This window comes from Spea bombifrons, chromosome 6 (genome assembly GCF_027358695.1).
Source record: "Spea bombifrons isolate aSpeBom1 chromosome 6, aSpeBom1.2.pri, whole genome shotgun sequence".
In the NCBI taxonomy this organism is placed as follows: domain Eukaryota; kingdom Metazoa; phylum Chordata; class Amphibia; order Anura; family Pelobatidae; genus Spea; species Spea bombifrons.
In genome coordinates this window covers 10,915,073-10,940,058 of record NC_071092.1, presented here as the reverse complement: position 1 = coordinate 10,940,058, position 24,986 = coordinate 10,915,073, and the positions used below count along the sequence as shown (strand labels likewise).

Sequence of the window (24,986 nt, the reverse complement as noted above, 5' to 3'; positions counted from 1 at the left end):
CTGGAAGACTGTGTTGTCTTCTCCATGAAACCAGCGGTGGGCTGTTAAGTTTAATGTTAACTTTGTATGAGTTGATATGTTGCTCCAGCCAAGTACCTGCTGATACAGAGTTTACTGCAGAGTTCCTTCCAAGTTAAGCTGAAAAGATCAGGGCTCGTTGGAACTCAGCGGGGTCTCTGTCAACTTACTGAATCCTGAGATAGCTCATTCCTAGCTGGCAGGCGAGGCCGTTAGAGTCAGCCATCTACCATGGTAACGGTAATCTGACCAGTCTTCACATTTGGGAGGATTTGGTATGAATGCCATATAATAGAGAGGATTCCACGTGGAAACCGTATGATACCAGGATGCACTAAATCACTAGCAGCGTGACAGGTGTATTCTTTTTAAACAGAAGGTCAGGCTGTACCGAATAAAGGTTCTGTACCGTTTTTATAACGATATGCCCTGTACACATGTATATAAAATCACAGCGTTGGAAATGGACTATTGTATTACAAATAAATGAATAATAAGAAAACAAGTCATGCCGACGTTCACTGTTTATGTTTAATGATAAACCAAATGAAATGCTTAACTAGGATTCCCTTACCCCATGTTTTATTGCACCCAGGTGTGCTAGCAGTACATAGGTTAATCGGCATCTCGACTATGTTTCGTTGAAAGTATGTCCTTGCAGTGCGTGGGTTAAGCGTCTGGGAATCTTATCTCCCCTATTCTTACCTCCAGGGAAAATTCATGTAAGTGTTTGGGGGGGTCTGTTGTACCGCCCCTCTTGTTAGGAAAGTAACAGATGTCCCCCCCAGGGGAGGACAAGAACAAACAGGATAGAGACCCTAAACTATGGAGCTGCCTGGGGTATCCCACCGCTGGCACTAGGGCATAACATGCGGACTGAAGCCTGCGAGTGGACAACACCTGGTAGGTAAACAGGCATGTACAGTAAGAGCGAGAATGTATGTGTTGGTTGCGTCATTGTACAGGTGCGCCCGCCGCCTCTCCTGTGTCAGTTACCTGCGTTTCTTTTTCCCCTGAGCTGCCAGCGTCCCTCTCCTCCTGCCTGTGTTGTGTGTCCACCTCTGCGTCACTGTCGTGCGCTCTCCTCCCTCCCGTGTTTCCTATCTGACCTTGCAGCCGTGAGAGCCGTGGTCCTGCGACTCGCAGGTATGTAGAGCACACACAGGGCATACGTTTGTACACGCCGCTCTCTGTTTTCTGTTTGTGGCATAGAGTGACAGAGCTCAGGCGGCTCGCTGTGATCGGTACTTGTGTAAATGTTTTGCACTATTATTCTTTCTTAGCATCAGGTTTCACACACGCACACATTGCGTGACAGAGGGTTAGATACTCACTGCTTTCCAGTAATCGCTGTGACTTACCAAAGGGATTCTTGTGTTTGTTGTTGAGTTTAAGGTGTTGTTTTATAAATCTCTTTAGTTACATGGACTGTGTTGTTGCCATTTTGTTGACTTTGCCCTTGCGCAGGAAGGTGATATCGAGTATATTACATATAGAAGCCTGCTCATTCGATATACTGTTATCACATAATGACACATAGAAAGCGTGTTTCCTGGACTGGGTGTTGACGACGTTCTTCATCAAGCGCAGCCTATTAATGACACTTGAGGGGCTAAATCTGGGAGCAGATATAGAAAGCCACTTGCCACCTAACGTGGGGTACAATCGCTGTAATGCTTATTCAGTCTTTGGCTGAGAGTAATGGGAGCCATTGGGTTAGAAATGTATGAGTTTCAGTGACTGTCCCAATAGCCAAAAAAAGCAAGTAGCCGCAGCATCGTTTTTTTTCCCATGAAAAAACAGCGGATGGATTTGTAATTAATGGCAGCTCCCCGGAGAGAGGTTTACACGCAGTTAATTTATTCTGGTGATAGAGGCTGACTCCAAGGATAACCGTGCGAACGGGTGAGGGGAGTGAAGCGAAACCAAAACAACTTCACTTGTTGATAAGAATTTGTAGGCCGGTCCTTCGCAGCCTACTGTAAGCATTTTTTTTATAACCAATAATCTAGGATGAAGGTAAATGCCTTTAGAATGTATTGAGTCTCTGCCACTGCTGCCGGCTAGCTACTCCTCACAGCCACTACATTTAAAGAAAAAAGGTTTTCTAAGCCCTTTTCTTGTTAACTTTTTGGGGAAAGTTATCAAAAAGATATATTGAAGAGCAAGATGCTGGACTTTACATAGAGTGAGAGATGCCGGTGTTGAAAAAGAAGCTGTTTGAATAAGAAGACACCGGACCTGCTTACCACTCCTTCGTACAGTTCTCCAAAATAGAGCTCCACAATATGATATTAATGGCTAAAGGAATCAAAAGCAGTCATCGTCCAAGGCAGGGGTGGCAAAAGATGCACGACTACCATGGTCCTCAGGCCACATTTGGTTGGACACGCACTGGCTGAGCTTCATCTGGTGGAAGAAGTCCTTCTGTTGACATCATTCTCTGGACGGTACAGCATGTAAAGTTTATTCTATGGATATGATCTGTAGAATAACAAGGTCGCTGAAAAGGTTTTCCTACCTAGAGGGAAAGCTACCGAGGTTAACGTACCTTAGTGCATATCATCATTATCATTACTCAGCCTCAGACTGGACATCCATACTCGCACTCCATACTCACCCGCATGAAGGGCGGGTTGTCCTCTGGCAAGCAGTTGGTGACACATTGTGTCATCTGAGGCCGGTCTATGAGCCACAAGGTAGTGATTGCTGAAGCACATTAAAAGCCCGTGACCAAATTCCTGCCTCACACTTCTAAGTAGTTTGTGTATGTTAATAAGATCTTGGATTAACCCCTTCATTTTGCTCAGTATTTTCTGTGCACCGATGTTCTCTATCAAGTAGTATTGGAGTAGAACAACGATTCTTTAATTGTGAGGGTAGCATTCTGGGCCTTTGCGACTTTTCCATGTTGGTTAAAGCGTGTTCACTGTTCTTGGCAACTCAAGAGATTGAATGGCTGGCAACTCCTGCACGGCCCTGAAATTTATTTAGTCTATAACCCCATTTCTCTCCCTCTCATAGCGGCCTTCAAAGCCATGGAGACAAGAGTTACCACATTTAACTCTTCCGTCTGGCAGACTGAGCCATTGCGGTACCAGAAGTGAAAGGTTACAACCCTTCTATTATTGGAGTACAACTCCTATGATTTGCAGCCAAACAATGGGTCCCACAAGAGCTAGGGGTCTGCATTTAAGATATTCCCATTGTAGACCATTATTTCTCCAACCTGTTCACATAGATTGATAAATACACTTTGTGCAATATACTTGCATAATCCTGATGTGGTTGGTCTGTCAGTTTGTAAGATTGATTTCTATAAAATGCTCCGTAATCTGCCGTATTTAGCTCTGAGCAATTTGTTGGCCCGGTATTAAAAAAAGATATCAATAATAATTATGGTTAAAACATGAGGGAGACATATTTCATATTAAGGCATGTGCCAGAAAGCTCAGGGGAATGCTGAAATAGGGTATTTTTTCATGTGTATTTAGGAAGAAAAAACATGAATCGGTCAGGGCTTTCCAACTGTGACACTCCACTAGAACTCCCATAACCCTCAGCCAGAGGGGCATACTTAGACCTAACCTATAATATGCTAGGTTTGTATAGCAGTAATAGCCTGCTTGTATTGTTATGTTGTTTACTGGTTGTTATGTCCCGTCTACCCATTGTACAGCGCTATGGAATTTGATGGCCCTATATAAAACAATAAATAATAATAATAATTCAATGGATGGGATTAGAGTGGAGGGACTGGATGGAACAATTAACTTTTATCTTTCCAGAACTTGTATAGAGGAGATGTACAGGGCTATTGTCAGCGAGAGAACTCGTCTTAAACTTGTAAGTAAAATGTATAGAACCCAAGTGTGAGGTATCTCTGCATTCCAATTTTATATCTCGAATTCTGATCTTGCTAACTTATTATGCGTTAAGACATTTATCACCCGTAGCTTTGCAGTTTGTGTCTGGCTGGAGGAGGGTAGTGCATCGTTGAGTAGTGGGTATGGTTAATGGAGGGCAGCCCTGACTTGATACAGGAGTGACTTGCAGAACTGGTTTATGGTGGATGTCATGGATCAGAAATTAGAAGCTTAGTCTGAAAATGGAGTCAATGGGATGTTACTTTGGAAACTCTCCTAGCAGGGTAATTTTGGGGGGCAAACCATGTCTGTGCCACCCACCTCCTGCATGCCCCTGCTTGCTGACATTTTGGACAACATGGCGGCGGTGCATCCAACCATCTCAATGCCCAAGGCAGCTTCCTAGTTGCTTTGTCTATTAAATCTACTTTTGCAATATAAAAAGTCATTATTTTGCTCCTTCATATACGAATGTAGATACATGTCATGTCATTGCCCTGGTCTCAGTGTCTCATTGCCAACTAAACATCATGTTGTAGTCATAGCGCTTTCTTAACCTTTACTATTTAACTACTGTAAGTAAAGAGATCATCTGATACACCTCCGGGATCTGTGTAATGTCCATCATTTCATTATGTTGTTCATGAGCTTCTTCTTCGCATTATAACATTTGGGTCCTTCTAACTCTCCCACTGAGCTCCTTATTGCCTCAGCATTGACTCTGTTATTACAGTGTGGGTTGACCTATGGAATCCATCCTCCTGTTCCTCCACTTCGAGGCCACAGACTCAGCTGGTGACATCATTCCTACCCCTCCCCACGCGTTATAGAAACTAATTGTCCCTGAGTTTTAACCTTGCCCTGAACCAGCTGGGAGATGATGATGGTAGAAGGTGCCACATGGATAATTAATATTAGTTTCCATTAACTCATTCTGGTGTGACATCACTTCTCTGTCACTGTGCAAAATGTGAGTGATGACGTCATGGCAGAGAGATCACCTGTTGCGTGAAGTGGGGCGAGGTAGTAACTAAATTGTTCTCAAGAGGGAATGGGGTGCAACAGTCAGTGCTTAAGGGAAAATAGAAGCTGGAAAATCCAAGGCATCAAAAGAATGTATTTGCAAGGAGCTGGGGGAGGGCCAGGCATGTGTGAGACAGATGGAGGGAGGGAGGGAAGAAGGGATGAAATGGGGAGAGGAAAGAAAAGAGAGAGAGAAAGGAACAAAAGCAGAAAGTGAAGACAGAAATTCATGTGGATAGAGAAAGGCATTGAAATAGAAGACCACGATAGGAAAACAAAGGGACGGATGTGTAAAATGACTGAAGAAAGTGTCGTTTGGAGGAAAATGTGCCGTATAATCCAGGTTGCCTTATGTTTGCTCCTCAGGTCAAACACCTGTTCAGCTGCTTCGTGTTGGGTGGATATCCTTTTTATTCCCCATACCTTAGAGAGCCTACATCGGAAGCACAGTAATATAACGCAGAGTGTCTCTCTGTCTGTCTGTTGGAGAGTTTTAATACTCTGCAACCAGTCTGACCATTAACCAAAGCAGAATTGGGCTGCCTGAAGTCTCTTCTGCTCATATAGGAGCCCAACTCCCAAACCCTTAGCCAGAGCTAATGGATGGAGATATGGAAACTGTCACCTAGTGTATGTTTTTTTTCTGGGCTGATAAGTATGTGTGATCACAACGTGTGTCTATTATTGTGTGTAGGAAGCGTGCATGAAACTTGATTTTATTTATCGGCATCCATGCTTTAAAAGAGAAAACATTACAAAAAAATACATCACATAAACGTACTTCCAAACATCTGCCCAGCAAAATGTCAGGGCATGTAGAAGAAAAGAGAGCGAAGCCACATCGATTCAGAACTCGTAACACATCAAGTACGAAACTTGTTTCATGTGAAGAAGGTGGTGGATTTTGATGGGTTTATCTCTTTAATGCTGATTGACAGCTGCAGAAAAAAAGGCATCTGTTAAAAAAATATCAAGCCTGCTTTCCCCAGAATATAGAAAATAGCAGAGATTTCTACAGGCTTCTTAGTGAATAAGTGCGCTTGGACATTTTAAGCAGCGTTGGGAGGTATGCACCTGCAAGGTATATGGACGGTCAGGCATGACCCCCTCGCTCTCACATCCCTCTCCTTAATGGGATGCTAGCACTTAATACATTCCCTGAGGATGGAGAATGAGCAGGGTCACCGGGCAGGGCGCCCTCTGACTCCACTCGCTGCTGCGGGTCACTTAGGTAACAATGTGTTAAATGCTGTGTAAATGACCTGTGACATGGGAGGGACACATAATACCTCCTGTGTCTGCTGTGTGTCTCTTCCCTACCCCTAGGGGAAACAAAACCGAGATGCATTAAGCTCCTGTGTTGCCTCCTTTCTCTTTCTTCTCCATTCCACCATCTCATCCTGTGATTTTCTTTCTATTTATGCACCTGCAACCTGTTCTGATCCCATAATCCCCCCTTGTCTCCTTCAGCCTTCTTTCCTTTGTCGGTTTTGTCTCTGCCTGGGCCAGGGCTTTTCCTGTCCCACCGCCCCACCATTCACTGCTGTGTTCCTCACACCTCTTTCTTGTGTGTTACCCCCCGATCGCTTTGACTTTCCTCCTCCCCGCAGCCCCCTCTCTTACTGTCGCTTACTCCCCGCTTTCCTTTTGTTGGCCGGTCAATGAGGCCCACACTTGTCACACTGTGGAATGTTTGTTTCTTTCCTGTGTGTCAGTGTATGACTCTTGACACTGCCATCCAGGAAGGCACAACCGCACACAATTGTCAAAGCTTATCGAGTGTGCATTCAGCAGTACACACAAACGGTACTTTAATTCTCACACGTTTTGGTGTGTATGTGTCACAGACTGGGTGTTTACAGATAGACTTTGGGTAATAAACTTCATATTTCTGTACTGTACGCACTCTCATTGTGTAGTTGTTGTGCTTGTGACGTTTGTACTCGGCCATGTCTGTAGGACAGATCTTCGGCGTGGTTGCTGAAGTGTAATATTTGATTATCTTTAAAATCTTCAAGTCCTCAGGGTTCAGCTGGTAATTCTTCACAGCCACAGCTGATGATCTAAGAAGAACGTCTCAATGCAGCGAACGTTTCAGTTGAAACCCCCTGGGTATCTTAACAGAACTGGCAGCGTGACCGGGAGCCTGCCAGCAACTGTTACTGTCTGGTTATACAGACGAGGTGAGCCAGCGGGGGGAGACTGATATGGTGAGAAGGGTTAGCGTGCAAGTGAAACATTTTAAAGTGTCTCGCGAAAACACGATTTGTGTCATTTGGGGCTAGTGTGTAAGTTTTGTCATTTTGTGGGGCAGAGGAGAACACAAGTAAATAGATGGATGTCAGGGGTGCGCGTGGTATGTGGTGCAGCGGTCTAAAGTGACGTGTTGGTAGAAATTCATTTTGTGATTTTATGAAGAATTGACCTCTGGGGTCTTGGCGTGTGAGCATCTGTTATGGGGCTGTCAGAGATTGGGGGCCTTACAGGAATGTTGTCATCTTGGGGTACACTGACAGATGGGGAGGCACAAGGGTTCTCGAGCACCTGGGTACGAGGGTGCATTGCTGTGTTATAGATGTGGTATTGGGTTTCTTATTGTGGTAGCTGTGGCCGTGTCGGATTCGTGGAAACATGTGTGTTGAAGACATGCAAGATCTTCTCTTCTGTCCAAAACATAGGTCACAGCCCAATATTACATTCTCCTCCTTTCAATCACCTCCCTTCATCCTCCCTTCCCTCTCTCCCTCTCTCCCTCTCTCTCTCTCCAGAGCTGTGAATGGCATGTTGAGTGGAGGGAGGGAGACACACAGGGTGAGAGAGGAAAAAGCTCTTACCTCTCAGACATACTACGAGACCCCACAGGGCTGTTCATCGTGGCTTCACGCTGGGTTTTTGGAACGTCACCTCTTTTGTGGGGATACAATAACAGGTGGGTTTTCACTCGAGGAATGCAAGCTCTGCTGTTTAAGGCAACGGGTGGAGATTGTCAGCTCCTGGGACTAGTGAGGATAATGTGGTCATCCTAGGTGGATGACAAGGCACTGCCAGGATAATTAGGAAACCAGGGACGGTCGGCAGGTGTCTCAGTGGAGGTGATGTGTAGCAGTCAGAGTGCGGATCAGAATGTTGCTGCTTTTTAGTGTTTCACGCAATCCGTTTACATATCTCTGGTGATACACAATATAGACGTAGAATCTGTCTTTATGGATTACTGTGAATATATATATAATATACGGTATATATATGCATGTGTGTGTGTGTGTGTTCCTGTTGGCAGTATCTTTTTCTGTGTGTAAAGTTCTGGTTTTGTGAATTGTGACACTTTTATAAGAATTTTTACTTAGAGTCTTGTAAAAAGTTCTATAAGTGTATATTATACATACATATATGATGCAGGGTGTGCAGTTCTGTAGTAGTTACAGTGTATACATGTGATTTAATGTAATGGTTGCAATGTATATATAGCAGAAGTTAATGTATTGCTAAATGTAGCATGGTGTTTTTGAAAATGTATATATATATATATATATATATATCTGTAGAGGGGGCCGTTTATACTGTATTTATATGTGTGAATCAGTGTGTACAGTGCTGTATTTCTATATGTGTAGCAGGGTGATGTATACTATGCAGACTTTGATATATGTGTAACAGGGGCAAATATACAGTACTGTAGCTATACGTGTAGCAGGAAGCAGTGTATATAGTGCTGTTATTATTTATGCATTTAGCAGAGGCAGTGTATTCAGTGCTGTATTCATATACATGTAGCAGAGGCAGTGTATTCAGTGCCGTTTTTATATACATGTAGCAGAGGCATTGTATACAGTGCTGTTTTTATACACCTATAGCGTAGGGCAGTGTATATAGTATCATTATTATATATGCATTTAGCAGGGGTAGTGTATGCAGTGCTGTATTTATATACATGTAGCAGAGGCATTGTATACAGTGTTTTTTATATACATGTAGCAGATGCAGTGTATATAGTGATGTTATTTTATATGCATTTAGCAGAGGCAGTGTATACAGTGCTGTATTTATATACTTGTAGCACATGCAGTGTATACAGTGCTGTATTTATATACATGTAGAAGATGCAGTGTATACAGTGCTGTATTTATACACATGTAGCAGATGCAGTGTATTCAGTGCTGTATTTATATAACTATAGCGGAGGGCGGTGTATATAGTATCGCTATTATATACGCATTTAGCAGGGGCAGTGTATACAGTGCTGTTTTTATATACATGTAGTAGGGGCAGTGTATACAGTGCTGTATTTGGATGATTGCGGGCGTGCATATATTGCCCTGATATGTTATTTGTATTCAGTATTGCATTAATATTCAGCATCTATTATTATGTCTGTATTGAACTATACAGTATTTTGTTGAATGCTTAAAAGCTTAAATGGTAAGGACTGTATTATATGTAATGATTCATTTAAATCTATATCTAGTTAACCTGACGTTAGGGCGCTGCCCTGTGACCAGCATAACGAATAGCTTGCCACAGTATGATTAATAAGGGAGGGGAAGGAGAGGTTTTACCACCTGATCTCAGGAAGTCACATGTCATCCATACCTTCTTTCAGATTAATGTTACATGGCCTTCTCCCGTTACAATGTCTTTACTGTGTATATGACCCCAGACGTCTAACTCGTTTGGTTATGCAGTTTCCGGGGCAGGCCGCATGTGCAGTAGGTAGAAACGTGCGCAGCGGCCCAAGGACAGAACTTTGCTGTAGAGTCAAAACCAAGATTCCTCCCACTGAAATTCCAATCGCTCTATAGCTTCAGTTCCTAACATTTAGTGGGTTTATTGTCACTAGTCTAGTGTGGAGCCAGACCACAATATCACATTGTGTCCATTCAGCTCTGTCCAATGTATTCCCAGAACGAATTAATCTGCCACTAATAATTCTGATGCGATGTCCAAAAAGCGGCAGGAACTTCTGATATATTAAAATTGTATCAGTTCTAAAATTATTTCAAATATAATGCTATTAACCAAATAAGAAAGCATTATGTATTGCTTATGGTTCTTGTTCTGTTTGGTCGGGCAGTGAAAAGTCCTGGTTCCTTCCTCTTCTAATAGGAGCTAATTTTTTAGGCGCTCACATTTTTATATGATGTTTCTGTGGTTGACCTCTAATTTGCACCATGTGTTTTATATAACGCGTTTCCACAGAAAGAGAATTATGTATTTCTACAATGAAATACGGTGTTTGCATCAACTACTAGGGCCAATAGGTTAAAATTGTTCAACTGTAAAGTTGTTCCTTGTTACTGCCTACCTTTACCTTAAGGTGGCTGGGTAATGACCTCTAAATGGGCCACATCTGGCCCTTGGCCTTATGTTACCCATCCCTGCTTTGACAATACTCGTATAACACCGCCGTATAGTCCATGTGAAAGCTTTCATTTCTTCCTCCATGAGCTTACGATAAGTCCCTCTTCTGGCCCATTTTCGAGCCCCCCATGTAGTTTTTTTTAATACTGTATGGTATTGTTCTGCGTGCAATCAAAGGGTTTATGTGTGTGCTGGCTACACGCCAGGTGCCTATTAAACTTAAATGACAACATCAAAAGACAATTTTTCTTTGAAAATAACATTAAAGTTGGCTTCAAAAGTGCCCACTTCCCTATCGCCCCCTATCTTATCTTGAAGTGGCCAAGTAAATAAAATACTCCCCTCTGAGCTTCCCTTGTTTCTGGATCAAACCCTATGGCACTTCTAACAGCGGGGTCTGCGTGTCTGGAATTGCCTCGCCGTCCATGTAGAGGGGTCTCTCGGCCTTTTCCAGCCAAGTACCGCTAGCAAGAGTTTTTTGAAACATCCACTTGTTGACTTATTTTCATCTTTCCAACCCGAGCATGTGTTATACCAACCTCGACTTTCTTTTACATATCCTCTATTTTCTCTACTCATCATTATTTGCGTAAAGCCTGACATTTTCCATAGAAACCTCTCTATGCATCGGAAAACGAAATATCGGGTCAAAAAACATAATTTTCACCCATGTGTATTGACACCTAGTAAGTTAGATATATTAATACCAAATACTAATCGTTATAACGCATCCAAAGATCCTATTGTGTGACTCAACAATGGTGGCAACCAAATGGTTCTAATGGAATTTCTTATGATAAGCATAACTGTGCTGGTGAAGAAGTCACCTGCTTTCAAGCAGGGATTTTAACTGTAATTTTTTTTGCCATTCCTCTTGTCTGGCTCTCCTGCATCCAGATATTAAAAGAAAATCATTTTGTCGCTTGCCGTTCCCACCCCGGCGTGTTTGGGAAGATGTGTCAATGTGTTCACAGCTGGAGGACTTTCATTACTGCCAGTGAAATATTTGAAGTTTCTATGGTATTCAAGGCAGACTTGTTTTCGGGATGTCGAAATGAACCTTAACGTACACATAACCAGCACGCTGCAAAATATGTTGTCCGTTACATCATTAAATAATAGATAATATCTCATGATTACACAACTCCCCCCCCCCCGCTGCCCTACGTGTGAGGAATTTACTAAAATGTACAGCAATTTTACCCTCTCCTTGCAGAATTGTAAGGAGGAATATTTTTGGGCTTTGTTTGTAAGGGAGTGCTTTTATTCCTTGAGGTTTTATTATTTATATATATATATATATATATATATATATATATATATAGTGACATTGTTGCAACTAAAAGAAGACAGCGCTCAAGCAATATGTAGATATAAAGATGTATAATTTATAATTTATTAATAAAACAAATATTAAACAGTTAAAGATAAATATTAAATATACATTTAAAACAAAAAACATTGGAGACATACAATAAAAGACAAAAATATAAGTATTGTGGTTAATACAGACAATCAATAAACAATGTAAGAAAAAGAATATAATAAAATATAAAATATAAATATTTAGGTGGAGGGGGGGATTAGTGATATGTTAGTATTCAGGGCCATCCAGGTGTCCTGGGAATGTAGAAGGGAATGCGAAGAACTTTGGGAATGGATAGAGGGAGAGGGACTTATGGAACCAGCACTCCTCATAGGTGGGACAAGCAGATCCACGATGGAGGATGGGAACGGCTTGTAGCCCAAGATGTAGACAATACAGGAGGTGCAAGAAGGATGAGCTAAGATGTTCTCATCGGAATTGCTATGTTTCTGTATTATTTTCTTTCTCGTGTTGTTCCTTTCTCTATCGCCCTTCTTTCTTCATTCTGTGTCATTTTTAAATACCCGTATCTCATGTCTCTGTACCCCCATACATCCCATGTATATATGTGCCAACTTTCTACCTCCTTATGTAACAGTCACTCTATCACTTCCATGTGAAACCCTAGCTTCTCATAAACCTCTCCCTTTCTTTTGCAGAATAAGAGCTCCTCGGGGGCAGTTTCTCCTTCAAGATGATACCCCTCTGGGGGCACCTGTGTCTCTACATTTATCTGTGTTTGGGAGTGAGAGGGGATAGAGCGATCACCCCCCGCCTCAAATTGTCTTATCAGGGTGAGTGACATTAAAGATTTACTTATGAATATTTTTATCCTTTATATTCACATCATTCTAGGACTGCAGCTCCCATGACCATCAGCCATCATCTGTACTGCTTGGTAACCAAATTCTATTACTGCATGCATTTATTAAGCGCCCCAGGGAATGACGTTCCAAATATTCAAACCTCACGCACTTGACTTGTGACTTTATTATTATTTTTATTATTATTATTTATCGCTTTATATAGCGCCATCATATTCCGCAGTGCTGTACAATGGGTTTACAGGACATAACACGTAGTGCATGCTCTTAGCGATGGACCAGCAACACTAGTTAAAAAATAATAATAATGTTATACATAAGCTTGAGAGGGACTAGGAATTGTGAGCTAAAGGTAAGCGGGAGTAAGGGAGTTAACGTGTGAGTTCATAGCCTGCTACTAAACTGTTAAATACATTCAATTATTTTATTTATATTGTGATACAAGAGGTTTAACAGCACTATTTTTGCTTTAGATTGTATTAATATATATTTTTTAAACATGTTTATTTGTCTTGACGTATACATATAGCAAATAGCACAGAGGGCATCGCAGGGGTGGCCAACAAGTGTAGTAAGCAAGCAAGTTGATTACCCAATAAGAGTAAATTGCAGAACTATCCGTGCCTCCTAAATCTTTTCATAATGTTTTCGGGTATGATATGTATGATATGTGTTATCAGATCTTCCTTTAGAGTAGGTGTAATATCCAGATTTCCAGATACTGTTAATAAATATTCAATGATTCCATCCATGAACTTCAAAGGCATTGGCGTTAGCAGGGAGTACAATCCAAACCTAGTTTCCCATTAAAGAGCTTTAATCAATGGAGCAGAAAGGAACTGTCTGCATCTTGCGTTAAACAAGATTAGAACTGTTCAGCAGTTAGTAAGATATTTCTTAGTAATGAATGATGACCTCACTTTCATGGAACACACGGCACAAACGACACGCAGCGTATTAACCCCTCTTCTTTAATTCTTACACCAGGTCTATAATAAACTAAGATGAAGGAAAATCGGTCCGAGATAATATACAGTCTTTAGTTGAAGGTTATATATTTATATAGATAGGCTATAGATGAACTCTTATTGAAATGATACAGGGCCAAATAAGCTTTCGGGACCTCAGAGGTCTCATCTTCAGATAAATATCAATTACAAAAGTAACCAATGAAGACGAGTACAGTGGAAGTGCTTTCATAAAAAAATATACCGTATATATGTAAAAAATGCTTCTTCACTTTTTATAAAATGGTTTTTTGTTACTTTATTATTCTTTTTTTGTTTTGTTTTTTTATTGTTACTTTATTATTCTATTGTCTCCGTCCCACACCTTGTACTGACCTATTTTCTACCTGTTACTTAGCCCGGCTCATGTGTCATTGCTTTCCGCTTGTTCTTTTTCATCCTCACACCCATTGTAACATCCCCACAGATCTGATAACACATGGCCTTAAGACATACGCAGTTGAGCGCTCTTGCTGTTACGACACTCTCTTATTGGACGAAGAGCGCAGCCGGCTTTTTGTGGGGGGCAAGAATTACGTGGTGTCTCTGAGTCTGGAAGACATCAGCAAACATGACTTTCCGGTGAGATGTCTTTTACGTGATCATCTCTTCATCCTCACACTCCCACCGGCTGTCTGATTTCCCATAATCTGCTGACGTTATCCGCTCTCTCCTCAGATTCACTGGCCTGCTCTTGTTGAGTGGAGAGAAGAGTGCAATTGGGCAGGAAAAGACATAAATGTGAGTGCGGAATAATGCTCAGTATTTGAATATTCATGGATCAAGCACTGAAATTTTTTTCATTGGGATTTCTAAACATTAAAGTGATTCATGGGGTCTCCCACAGAACGTTCTTTTACCGGCTTTGGAGCAGGTGCAATGAAGCAGCGTTAATTCCTTTTAAAGGGAACACTTGTTGAAACAATGACCCAGACAAATCTGGAGGGGATAAAGAATGGAAGGTCCTCTACAGCTCAATTCTGGATGCAGTGAAAATTTACCAGTCCCCTTTTGAGTTCCCCAGTGTCACATTAACATTTCATGGAAATAACATAAGTGAGGGCCTATAATGTCCCTTTAATGAGCCGCGGCCACAGCAAGAGCTTAAGGTTATTCACATTGGATACACGGACAAGAATCCCCTGGGGTATTTTACCATATACAGAGGGTACTGCAGAGTATGGCATGGACTATGTTTTCCAACTAGTACATACTCATAAGTGAATGACATAAGCTTCCGACTTCAGAGGTCTCTTCTTCACATGGAGTCATATGTGACTACATCTTCTTCTATGTTGGCCTGATAACAGATATCAGACCCCACTTTCTCTTGGCTACATCCATTTTCCCTATTGAGTAGATGTTAGTGTTCCAGAAGAACATTAAAATAGTTCAATGTTCTTTGCAGAAATTTGCTGAGCATGTGTCCTGCACACACAGGGCAGATGTGTTGAATTCGTACTGAAGGCCTGTGTTGGCTCTTCTGTGGTCTGCCATCTTCTTACTAGGTCTGGTGAGCATCTGCCATGAAGTGTAGCGTACAGCTACTGCCGAACTTCATAATGATGGGCATGGCTCCATTGATCTCTTTATCCCCAGTGACCCTCAGACATTCACGCAGTTAAACGGTTCACAGTCTATATGGTGACACACCCTGTACAGCTGTGACACACTAGTGCGATGTGCATACAGGGTCGTGTGAGGTGAAATACCTTTAACCCATGAGTAGTGTGAGCACAGACTCAGTTACCCAGGGTGCATTGCTTTCGCAGGGCTTGTTGTAATGTTTGTGTTCTGAGCTGTTAGCGTGGCACCTATGCAGAAAGTGTCAAAGGTCCTCAGCATTCAAATAAAGGTGTGTGTGAGCCAAGGGATGGAGACAGGAAACATGGAAACTATGAAGAGGACAGGTGCAGACGGGGAGGTGGAAGGAACTTATCCGCTCCCACCTACGCAGTGGTTCTGTTATCCTGCCACATTTAGGCTAGGAGGGTATCCCTAACCTGCAGTGACAAGCGAGGGCAATAAAGGATTTGGAGGAGAAGAACATTGATGATAGTGTGTAATCCGGAGCAAGGTGGCTCTAGGTTTTAGAGGCACTAAGCCAAAAGATGTAGTCATCGCCATACAAACCAATGGAATGGTCCAATCAGTAGGCATATTCCATTGGTTGCTATGACAACAATACCACTCTTCTAACTTAGCACCAGTATCAGATTTTATACATATCCCTCATTGAAGCAGAAAACTCCCTGAAGTATGAGTAATGTCAGTGTAGTGAGCTGGCAGAAGGGAGAACTTTATCCTGCGGAAGTAATAAGAGTAAAAATGACGGCATCCGAAGAAGAAAGCGTGTTGCAGCGCACGTACTCCTGGCAATAGAAGTTAGTGGTGGATAGAATACCCAACAGCATTATCACTGAATAACATTACCGTCAGTGTGATGGTATGGTATCAATGAATAGTGCACAGTGCAGTGTGCATTAATAGTAAATAAATATTGCACAGCGCAGTGTGAGTAAGCAGTGTACAGTGCGCAGTAAATGCACAGTGCAATGCGCAGTATGTATTTTAGGTATATATTAGAACATTTAATGGTTGAGCATTGTTCTCTTCAGCCGTTGGCTTTGTGTAGATCAGGTGAAGGGGTACACAGGGAGTGGTGGTAGCGGGCAGAGCACGTTAGTTTGTGATTTAACAAGGGTTACATTCTTCACAGAAGGCTAACAGTGTATTAGCATAAACCTATATTGTTATCAGCCGCAGCATGGAGGTCAGGGTCAAGTGTGGGGGTGTTTTAGTGAATTCCAGCCTGGGGGTGGGACAGTCCCTCTCCCCGGCATATTCTGAGTCTATTAATCAGTAGGTCTCCCCATCCTTCTCTGAGCTATGCCAGATATCTGAGATATGGAAAGAGATCTCTTGAGTGTGAATGTTGAACAGAGAATATGAGAGGTGGGGAGGGAGGACGGGGAGACAAACTCTTGGAATTGTTAATTGAAGAAGAAAAAAAATGTGGCGTAAGGGAGTGGAAATATTCCGAGACAACAGTTTGTGACACACATGTCCCATCCCTGTCCCCGCAGACTGACTGTATGAACTTCGTCAAGATCCTGCAACCATATAATCGGACACATCTGTTCGCGTGCGGAACCGGAGCTTTCCACCCAACCTGCGGCTTCATCCATGTGGGACACCGGTCAGATGTGAGTGGAAAAAAATGATATGACATGATCTGTCAGTTTGACTTAAGAACAGGTTTTTCTGGGTGCATGTTAGGGTGACCACATTCTGCCATTCAGTGGAGTATTCTGGCCTAGGGTAGTAGGTCCAGGGGGGGCAGCCCCTCTGCCTCCTATCAGGGAGCCAATTGCCCTTTTGAACAATCAAGCTACCTGTAGCGCAAACTCTCATTTAGTGGGTTAAAATGGAGATCACCGGCCACTAACAATATGGAGTGGGGAAGGTGCAGCTGGTTGAGTGGGCCTGGGTTGGGCGTAGGACAGCACTGGGGGGTGAATATGTTCCAGTAATTCATAACTGATCCATGAGTGTATACATCCCACAACCTTATATATGCTGACCAGCAATATCTGAAATGTATACATGCTCTGAAAAAATGACTAAATGCGGTCATAAGAATAGGGTCACCTGTGGAAGGTCACTGATTTTGAACATGCAACATTTTTATTTGCAGGAAGCAATATTTAAATTTGACGGCCGAGGGACAGTGGACGGCAAGGGACGCTGCCCATATGACCCAAAACACACAGCAGCTTCTGTTCTTGTTGGTGAGAATAAACCTTCCCGATATAATGCTTCCCCCCATCATACATTGCTCTCTCTATATATCCATTATACATCGCCAGGATTGCTTCGTATGCCCTGTACACCCAGTGATGCCATTATAACCGTGGGCACATTCCCGCATCATTCACACACTGTACAAAATGATACCCAGCTGCTGATGAACTACGTTTAACTTAATTCTTGTCCAACCATGAAAGGGTTATGGGAAAAGTAGTTCGGCAACTGCAAAGATTTTGGCCAACAACTGCCATTTTTTTTTTGTTCAGTATATACACCTACGAAGCTTGCCATGTTCTGCGTGAATCATCTATTGCTCATTTCTCTAATTGTCCTCTGTCCCCCCCGACTGTCTAGGTGAGGAGTTATACTCAGGTGTCGCTACTGATCTGATGGGCCGTGATTTCACCATCTTCCGAAGTCTGGGGAGACGGCCCCCAATTCGCACTGAGCAGCATGATTCTCGATGGCTTAATGGTCAGTGAGGGGCATCCAACTGCCCTCTGGTGGAATATTTAGAAATAACCGGGTGATATTCTATTTTGCTTCTGTAAATTACCAACTTTTATATTATTTTGAGAAGCTTTGTGAACCTGAAATCCTTATATTTTAGTAAGCTCCATAAAAGCCCTAACAGGCCTTTCTATTCTATTACTAATGGCTTCTTTCAGTCTGTGGGTATTCGACAGAAATATAAGTTTCAGTGGCGTAGATTTTTTGTTTTAGGATTTATTATTCTTATTAAAGTGTCACCTAGAAGAGATGATTGACCAGGGCTTTCCTAAGCATGAACGACATAAAATACTGAACGAAAATAGCTCACGATAAATGGGAAGAAACCAAAGTTGTAACTTTGTATAAAGATGAGGTGACAGGAAAATAAAAACGTGAGCTTGGTGTGAAGGATTCGGACAGGGTAGAATACGAGGAATGTGAGTCAGCCCCAGTCTCGGGAGGGCATGTGCGGGAGTAGAACCAGAGTTGAATGACCAAGTGACGTAAAGCCAAAGTGAAGAAGCCAGATTCATTTTTTTATACAGGGCAAATAACCGCTGTCTATGGTCACAATTATCCATTGTTTCTGACTGAAATGAGAGAGGAGGAAAATAAGTTTTCACTAATGCTGGGATATAGGGGTGCTGAGATATAGGGGATGCTCAGGGAAGCTTTGAGTTGCCCAGAAGCAATGTCTCGTCTATGGACCCATGTCCATCACTTGTAGTCCTAGACTGTATTAAAGAAATGGACTGATATAAGAAGCGTGTTACATAGAGTGGAAGATTATATGGTATTAATTGCGCAAGCTGATTGATGGGCTGGTTGTTCTTTTGATTTGATGATTAAAAAAGTAGTGGATCGTGTATTTATCTACCAAGTTGGGTATGAAATCCTTGTTACTGAGCAGAGTGGTGTTGTGGTTCAGGGATGGCGTCACAGATCAGTGTGATATTGAACTCTGTGTCTTCTGGCATTTACAGAACCCACATTTGTGAAAGTCTTTTGGATTCCGGAAAGTGAAAATCCTGATGATGATAAAATGTACTTCTTCTTTCGGGAGACACCGGTGGAGGGCCTGGGGGGAGTCAAGCAGTCGTATGCCCGCATTGGGCAAGTATGTAGGGTAAGTACTCCAAGTAATGACACAATTCCTCTGTTTGGAAATTCCTGATGTGGCTACATCTCAGAGGTTGTTCTGAACTTTGTTTATTTCAGAATGATGTGGGAGGTCAGCGCAGTCTTGTGAACAAATGGACAACGTTTCTGAAGGCCCGGCTTGTGTGCAGCGTTCCTGGGAATGAATCGAGGGGCGATACTTACTTTGATGAGCTCAGTAAGCATGTAGTTAATTAGACCCTGACATATCTATATACTTATTCTTTGTGTATTCATAGTGGATTTAGATAATCCGTTAGTAATGAATGCCAGTAGAGTAGATATCGTTAAAAGAATTTGCTTATTTATAGAATATAATAATGCTAATACCTGATTTAATGAACACTAAACCCCTGCCTCTCCCTCTTTACAGGAGATGTTTATTTGGTGCAGACCAGAGACAGGAGGAACCCGCTCATATATGCTCTGTTCTCCACATCTAGGTAATGCTACCAGAGACTTGGAGCGGTGGCGTGATCATGGTCTACCTAAGTCAGGGGTATAACGAAGTGGGCCATTGAGCACCATTTCTGTCCTCTTGAATCTACGCAGGTCCTAAGGGTGGGTTTGAGGTCCAATGGTTTCAGCAAGGAGATCTGTGGAAGTCATTGTTGCTTATTGGACACTCACTGGAATGTCCGCTATATGCTTGGGTTTCGTTAAGGCCGGAAGCTGTATAATTGTATGTTGGTTGTTTGCTGGGTATTAGGAACACGGTATTATGTCTGTGCGTTGGAAGCAAAGTGTTTTGTCTTTGAATTACTGATGAGGAGTAGTTTAACGATAAGGCAGTCTTCTGTCTGCTTCGGGATTATGAGTTAGTGCATTTTGTCTTTGAGTTATCAGTAGGGTGGATTGATGTTGTTAGAAGAAGGACATTCTGTCCATGTCCAAAGGTGTTTTATCTGTGTTTTAGGAGTAGAACATTTCACTTGTATGGGTGAAAGCCAATGTACCCCTCATTTTGTGGGGTTTATTCATTAAAGAGGGAATTGATAGGAAATTGTGGTTATAACTCTATGTAATGCATAATTAAAATGGTGCCATTTTATTGAAGGTCACCTCACAGAACAGACTATATGTTACGATGAGACATTAAGCAAGGTTTGGTGATTTGGTGAATAAAATAAAAACTCTTCTAGCTGCTGAAGCTCACAGGAGTTGGATCTTTATAATGTATCGTGAAGTTGGTGATTGCATCTCTCCTGCAATTTCTGCTTTAGTGAATAAATATTGCCTCTTCTGTATAAATCATGGGATACTTTGAATGTTTGGATGATTGGACCTGAGACGTGGAGGCAGTCATTGTTTTCAGTCATTTGCTGTTTTGAGTGGCTTTGCATGCTCGAACATCACACTGAGCTGATCCTTTATGGCGATGCCAATGAGGTATTTTCCTCCATAGACGTTTATAAATCAGTGTCCATGTGGGGGATTTACATTAATATACATTATTACATACAGACACATCAGGACCCTGCCTGTAAGCTTGCCATGTAGCTTTAAGGTACTTTTATATACAGTTCCTGGCAAGAACGATGGGTTTATGAGGGCTCCAGCTCGTGAACTTACAATCACTTTATCTAGGTGATAAGAAGTGGAAGTTGCCTTTTTTAATGTAAGACTTTATTGTCAGATCTGGATGAAATAGATGAAACAACGTCTGCAATTTAACATACAGCTTAGGCTGTACATTTTGCATGTGGGTGAACGCTGTGCGAGTGGTTGATTAATAAGCTTTGCATTTGGCGGTAGAGAATTTACAGCATCTAGCGGAATGCTTTGCATGTAAAAGAATCTTGGAGAGGTGGAGAACTGTTGTTTATGGTATAGACCATGTGTTTGAATGTTCTGCATTATAAGAATGCTCTTCCCTGTCTCTTCCTTCAGCTCTGTATTCCGTGGCTCCGCAATCTGTGTCTACACCATGAATGATGTGCGCAGAGCATTCCTGGGACCCTTTGCACACAAGGAGGGACCCAACTATCAGTGGATCTCATACCAGGGCAGGGTGCCGTATCCTCGCCCAGGGATGGTGAGTGATCATATGGAACATATGTACGGGGGGGGAGACATAAGTATGAAGACATGGACAAAGGAATAGGAAGGAACAGATGTTTAAATCAAAAGGCAATGTGTTGCCTTCTGCTTTGGTGCAAGAAGGCAATGTGGTGAGCTCCAGTTTCCTATGAGAGATTGAATGTAGGATTCAAGTAAGATTTCACTATCAGCACTATACTCAATAAGGAAATATTGCATATAATGCGTCTCCTGACACGCCCTGCTAGTTTTAAAGTATAAAGTTTAAAGTGTACATATATGAGAGAGACCCATGATATGCATGTAATCGCTTGGTTTGGTTGCAGTGCCCAAGTAAGACATTTGGCAGTTTTGAATCTACTAAGAACTTCCCAGATGACGTCCTTCAGTTTGCTCGGAATCACCCACTTATGTTCAATCCTGTGGTACCGGGGTCTGGGCGGCCAATCTTCCTGCGCAGCCACAGCGATGTCACGTTTACGCAGCTGACGGTGGACAGAGTGACAGCAGCAGACGGAGAATACGATGTCATGTTTATTGGAACAGGTGAGCGGGTCCTGTAATTTAACACATGGGACCTAGAAAAAAAATACCCGATGATTATACATATATCTGAAAACCTAAGCTCGTCACCCCTTGTTGATCACTGTCCTGTCTACTTGTGTTTCTCTCCAGATGTGGGCTCTGTGCTGAAAGTAGTCTCTGTGCCAAAGCAGAGCTGGCGCCATACCGAGGAGGTTGTTCTGGAAGAGCTGCAGGTCTTCAAGGTATTTGAGAGAAGAGTAACACAGTATATATGAGAGAAGAAAGGAAATACTTTAAAATAAACTTGAAAGAAAGGACTTGTTACAGTAATATTCAATAATACTAATATTATAATAATAATAATAATAATAATAATATTCAGTAATACGTGACTGTTTATATATATATAAAATCACAAATACATGTTTAATGCTTTTCTCTTTTTTCCCTTGCCTCCTCTTTTCCCCTCTGGCGTTCTCCTTATTTCTTTTGCTCATATCTTCTGCTCCCTCTATCACTGCTGCTGCACGTCTCCTGCAGGACTCTTCACCCATCACAAGCATGCAGATCTCATCTAAGAGGGTAAGCAGAATTATCCTTACCACAAGCGTACATTTTCTTGTGCTTTTTTTCCCCCTTCACCTTATATCCCAATCTTCTCACAGCAACAATTGTATGTGGGCTCTGCAAGTGGAGTCTCCCAGCTACCCCTGCATCGCTGTGCAGTGTATGGGAAGGCATGCGCAGAATGCTGCCTGGCCAGAGATCCTTACTGTGCATGGGATGGTGTCAGCTGTACCCGTTACCTGCCCAACACTAAGAGGTAAGGAACAAGTCCTTTTGAGAACCTTTATACCCCTTCACGTTCTCTTTCTGTGCTTAATTATTGTGCATCTCAATGAAACTTGTGATGTATTTATTTTTAAGGCGGTCGCGACGCCAGGATGTTAGGAACGGAGACCCCAACACCTTGTGTTCAGGAGGTGAGTGTGGAAGCTTTTGGTGTCCCTGTGCTCTGGTATCTGTATGTTTTATCATCATTTATTTATATAGCATCATCAAGTAATGCAGTGCTTCATACATTCAAAAGCAATGACAAAAGTAGAACTGACAGACATTGGGTAAAGAGGGCCCGGCTTACAAGCCTACAATGTAGACATATATGTTTAAATAATTGCATAATGTTCTTGCTTGTCCATCACAGAGCAGCAGCGGTTCACCATACAGGAAAAACGTCTGTTAGGGGTTGAGACCAGCACTGTCTTCCTGGAATGTCTTCCAAAGTCCTTGCGAGCGCAGGTCACCTGGACTCATCAGAAAGGACCAGACACCCCAAGAAAGGAGGTAAATAATGTGAACTTCTCTGAAGCTCCATATGAAACACAAATGCTACACTTGGGGTTGACACTTGTTGAAAGGTGGGAGTGAGTGTGCACTTGGTAAATGTATTAGTTGAAGACTAAGTACCATTTCCTGTGGGTTCTCCTGAGTTGAGTCTCCATTGATATCAACAAGTTACCCTAGAAGGACACTATTTTCATGAGTTTCTGGATAAATGATTCAATGGAAAGCTCTCGTGTGACCCAGGGGGTTGCTGTTGGAGAAATAACTCTCTGTGGGTGCTTCATTAAGAAAAAGTTTGAGAAAGTCTGGTCTCTGGTCTCTTTAAATTATTAGCACTATTAAATTATTTAACTATTAGTGAACACTCCAGAACATTGTCTATTTCAGACCCCAATTATACAATTAGATATTCAGTCTAAAGTATTTAGAACTGTGGGTGATATCTCACTATGAAATTCCATATTTCATGCATGTTATCTGACAGCATGCAGGGAGATGGTTTAATGATCATGCTGTACACTGCTCATTTACTCAACATTTGTCAAGCTAGACATCACATTTATATAAACAGACACTTTCTGCCAGCTGGCAGTTACCATTAGCACCTGGTTATAACCCACTGCTGTTATCATGACTGTAGATAAGGGTAAGCCACAGGTAGCTCCACAGGTATCCCTACAATTCTCATACAGTCTGTCTCTGGCCAGAAATTGGTTTAGATTCATGAGCGTTCATCTTGACCACCGCCTACTATGAAATAATTTATTCCCCAATTTGGACAACAAGGGATTTATTAATATTAGAAGATATAAAGTATCATGTAGCCACCAGCTGCTAAATTTCAAACTTCCCGTAATGCTCATTAGTACAAAGGAACTGATCGGAGACAGATCACTAGGAGAAGGTATGCAGGGCTCTCTTAACACTGCATGTCTAATTATGAGCTGATAAGGCTGAGTAAGGGTGCCCTTGGCTGTCTTCTGCAGGACGAAACATGGAGATAGGTTGGAACAAAACAGATAAGAAATGTCTACAACCAAAACTTTGCAGGTTATATATATCTATTTAATTGCGGCTCTCCTTCAGCTATCATTTAGACATACCGAGTGTCATGTTTCCTTCCCCAGGTGCAGTTTGATGACCGTGTTATACAGACAGATCGTGGAATTCTCCTGCGCAATGTTCTACGCCGTGATGGAGGAACCTTCCTTTGTTACTCTTCAGAGCATGGATTCACCCAAACCCTGCTCCGAATCTATCTTGAGGTCATTCCTTACTCTCGTGCTGAGGAGTTCCCGGGACAACAACGTGGCCACCAGCATCGTTGGTATCAGGACTTCATGCGCCTCGTTCAGGAGCCAGGCTCTGCAGAACAAATGTGTGAGGAGCTGTGGGTTCGCAAGGGCCGACCTTCGCACCCACCAGGCCCACAAGGATCCCCGCAACTACCAGGGTCTCAAGGACCTAGCTTTCGACCCCTCCCGCCTCTCAGCGTTAAGGCCAAAGCCCAGAAATGGAAGCACCTAGAGGACAAGAAAAAGGTGCGGAGTCGCCGGACGCATGACCCTCCCAGGGCAGATCGTGGCCCAAGGAGCGCCCCAAGTTAGGGAGCTTTGTGTAACTATATGAACCACTAGACTGTACAAGGGGGAGGGGTACGTTTTACAAGAGTAGCCAACAAGAGGGGCAGTTATTATTTATAATCTGACAGATATTGGGGTTCTCATATATCACTGAGCAAAATGGATTTACCTTGCTCTGTAAACATAGTAACTGCCAAAGATCCACAGAGGAATATGGCTTTGTTTAATAACCCAATCTCAGCCAGATGGACTTACAGACAATTGTTCTAGTAGTACACAGAATGGAGTGTCTCTCCAAACGCCCCTCTCCTGCTATACAACTTCCACCATTTTCATTCTTCCAAGGTGTTCACCGAATATCTCCCAACTCGTCAAACAAGGATTTTACTCCTGAATAGACAGACCCTCTATATCCCAGAGAGTGGAGGTAACCTGGGTGAAAGGAGGTAACCTGGCGTTCCAGACTCACATAGGACTGTGATCAGTACGATGAGGCTGAGGATTTCAAGGATGTGACTTACTGTTTTCAGACCTTCGTTGTTGATTGTTATGTAAAGAGGTTTCAATGTTTGGAA

General features: G+C 42.4%; 1 protein-coding gene across 4 annotated transcripts; it reads left to right on the top strand.

Annotated features, from left to right (window-relative positions):
• Positions 1 to 692: 692 nt before the first annotated feature.
• SEMA3B (semaphorin 3B) lies at positions 693 to 24,986 on the top strand. Of its 4 annotated transcripts, XM_053469561.1 has the most exons (19): positions 693 to 921; positions 1,037 to 1,164; positions 12,288 to 12,422; positions 13,887 to 14,041; positions 14,138 to 14,200; positions 16,546 to 16,665; positions 17,157 to 17,250; positions 17,624 to 17,743; positions 18,745 to 18,887; positions 18,980 to 19,097; positions 19,293 to 19,362; positions 20,810 to 20,954; positions 21,286 to 21,505; positions 21,635 to 21,726; positions 22,025 to 22,066; positions 22,150 to 22,307; positions 22,412 to 22,467; positions 22,689 to 22,828; positions 23,956 to 24,986. In XM_053469561.1, the coding sequence occupies exons 3-19, from the start codon at positions 12,323 to 12,325 to the stop codon at positions 24,433 to 24,435; spliced, it is 2,316 nt and encodes a 771-aa protein (XP_053325536.1). In that variant the 5' UTR covers positions 693 to 921; positions 1,037 to 1,164; positions 12,288 to 12,322; the 3' UTR covers positions 24,436 to 24,986. The 4 variants fall into 4 exon arrangements, with proteins under 4 accessions (XP_053325536.1, XP_053325539.1, XP_053325538.1 ...); XM_053469564.1 differs by lacking the exon at positions 1,037 to 1,164; XM_053469563.1 differs by lacking the exon at positions 693 to 921 and having other exon boundaries at positions 986 to 1,164.

Excerpts from the sequence above, each read along its gene's own strand:
- SEMA3B (XM_053469564.1), top strand. The coding sequence starts at position 12,323 with ATGATACCCCTCTGGGGGCACCTGTGTCTCTACATTTATCTGTGTTTG. Across the intron at positions 18,888-18,979 it reads GCATTGGGCAAGTATGTAGG|AATGATGTGGGAGGTCAGCG; the intron begins GTAAGTACTCCA and ends TGTTTATTTCAG. Across the intron at positions 19,098-19,292 it reads TACTTACTTTGATGAGCTCA|GAGATGTTTATTTGGTGCAG; the intron begins GTAAGCATGTAG and ends CCCTCTTTACAG.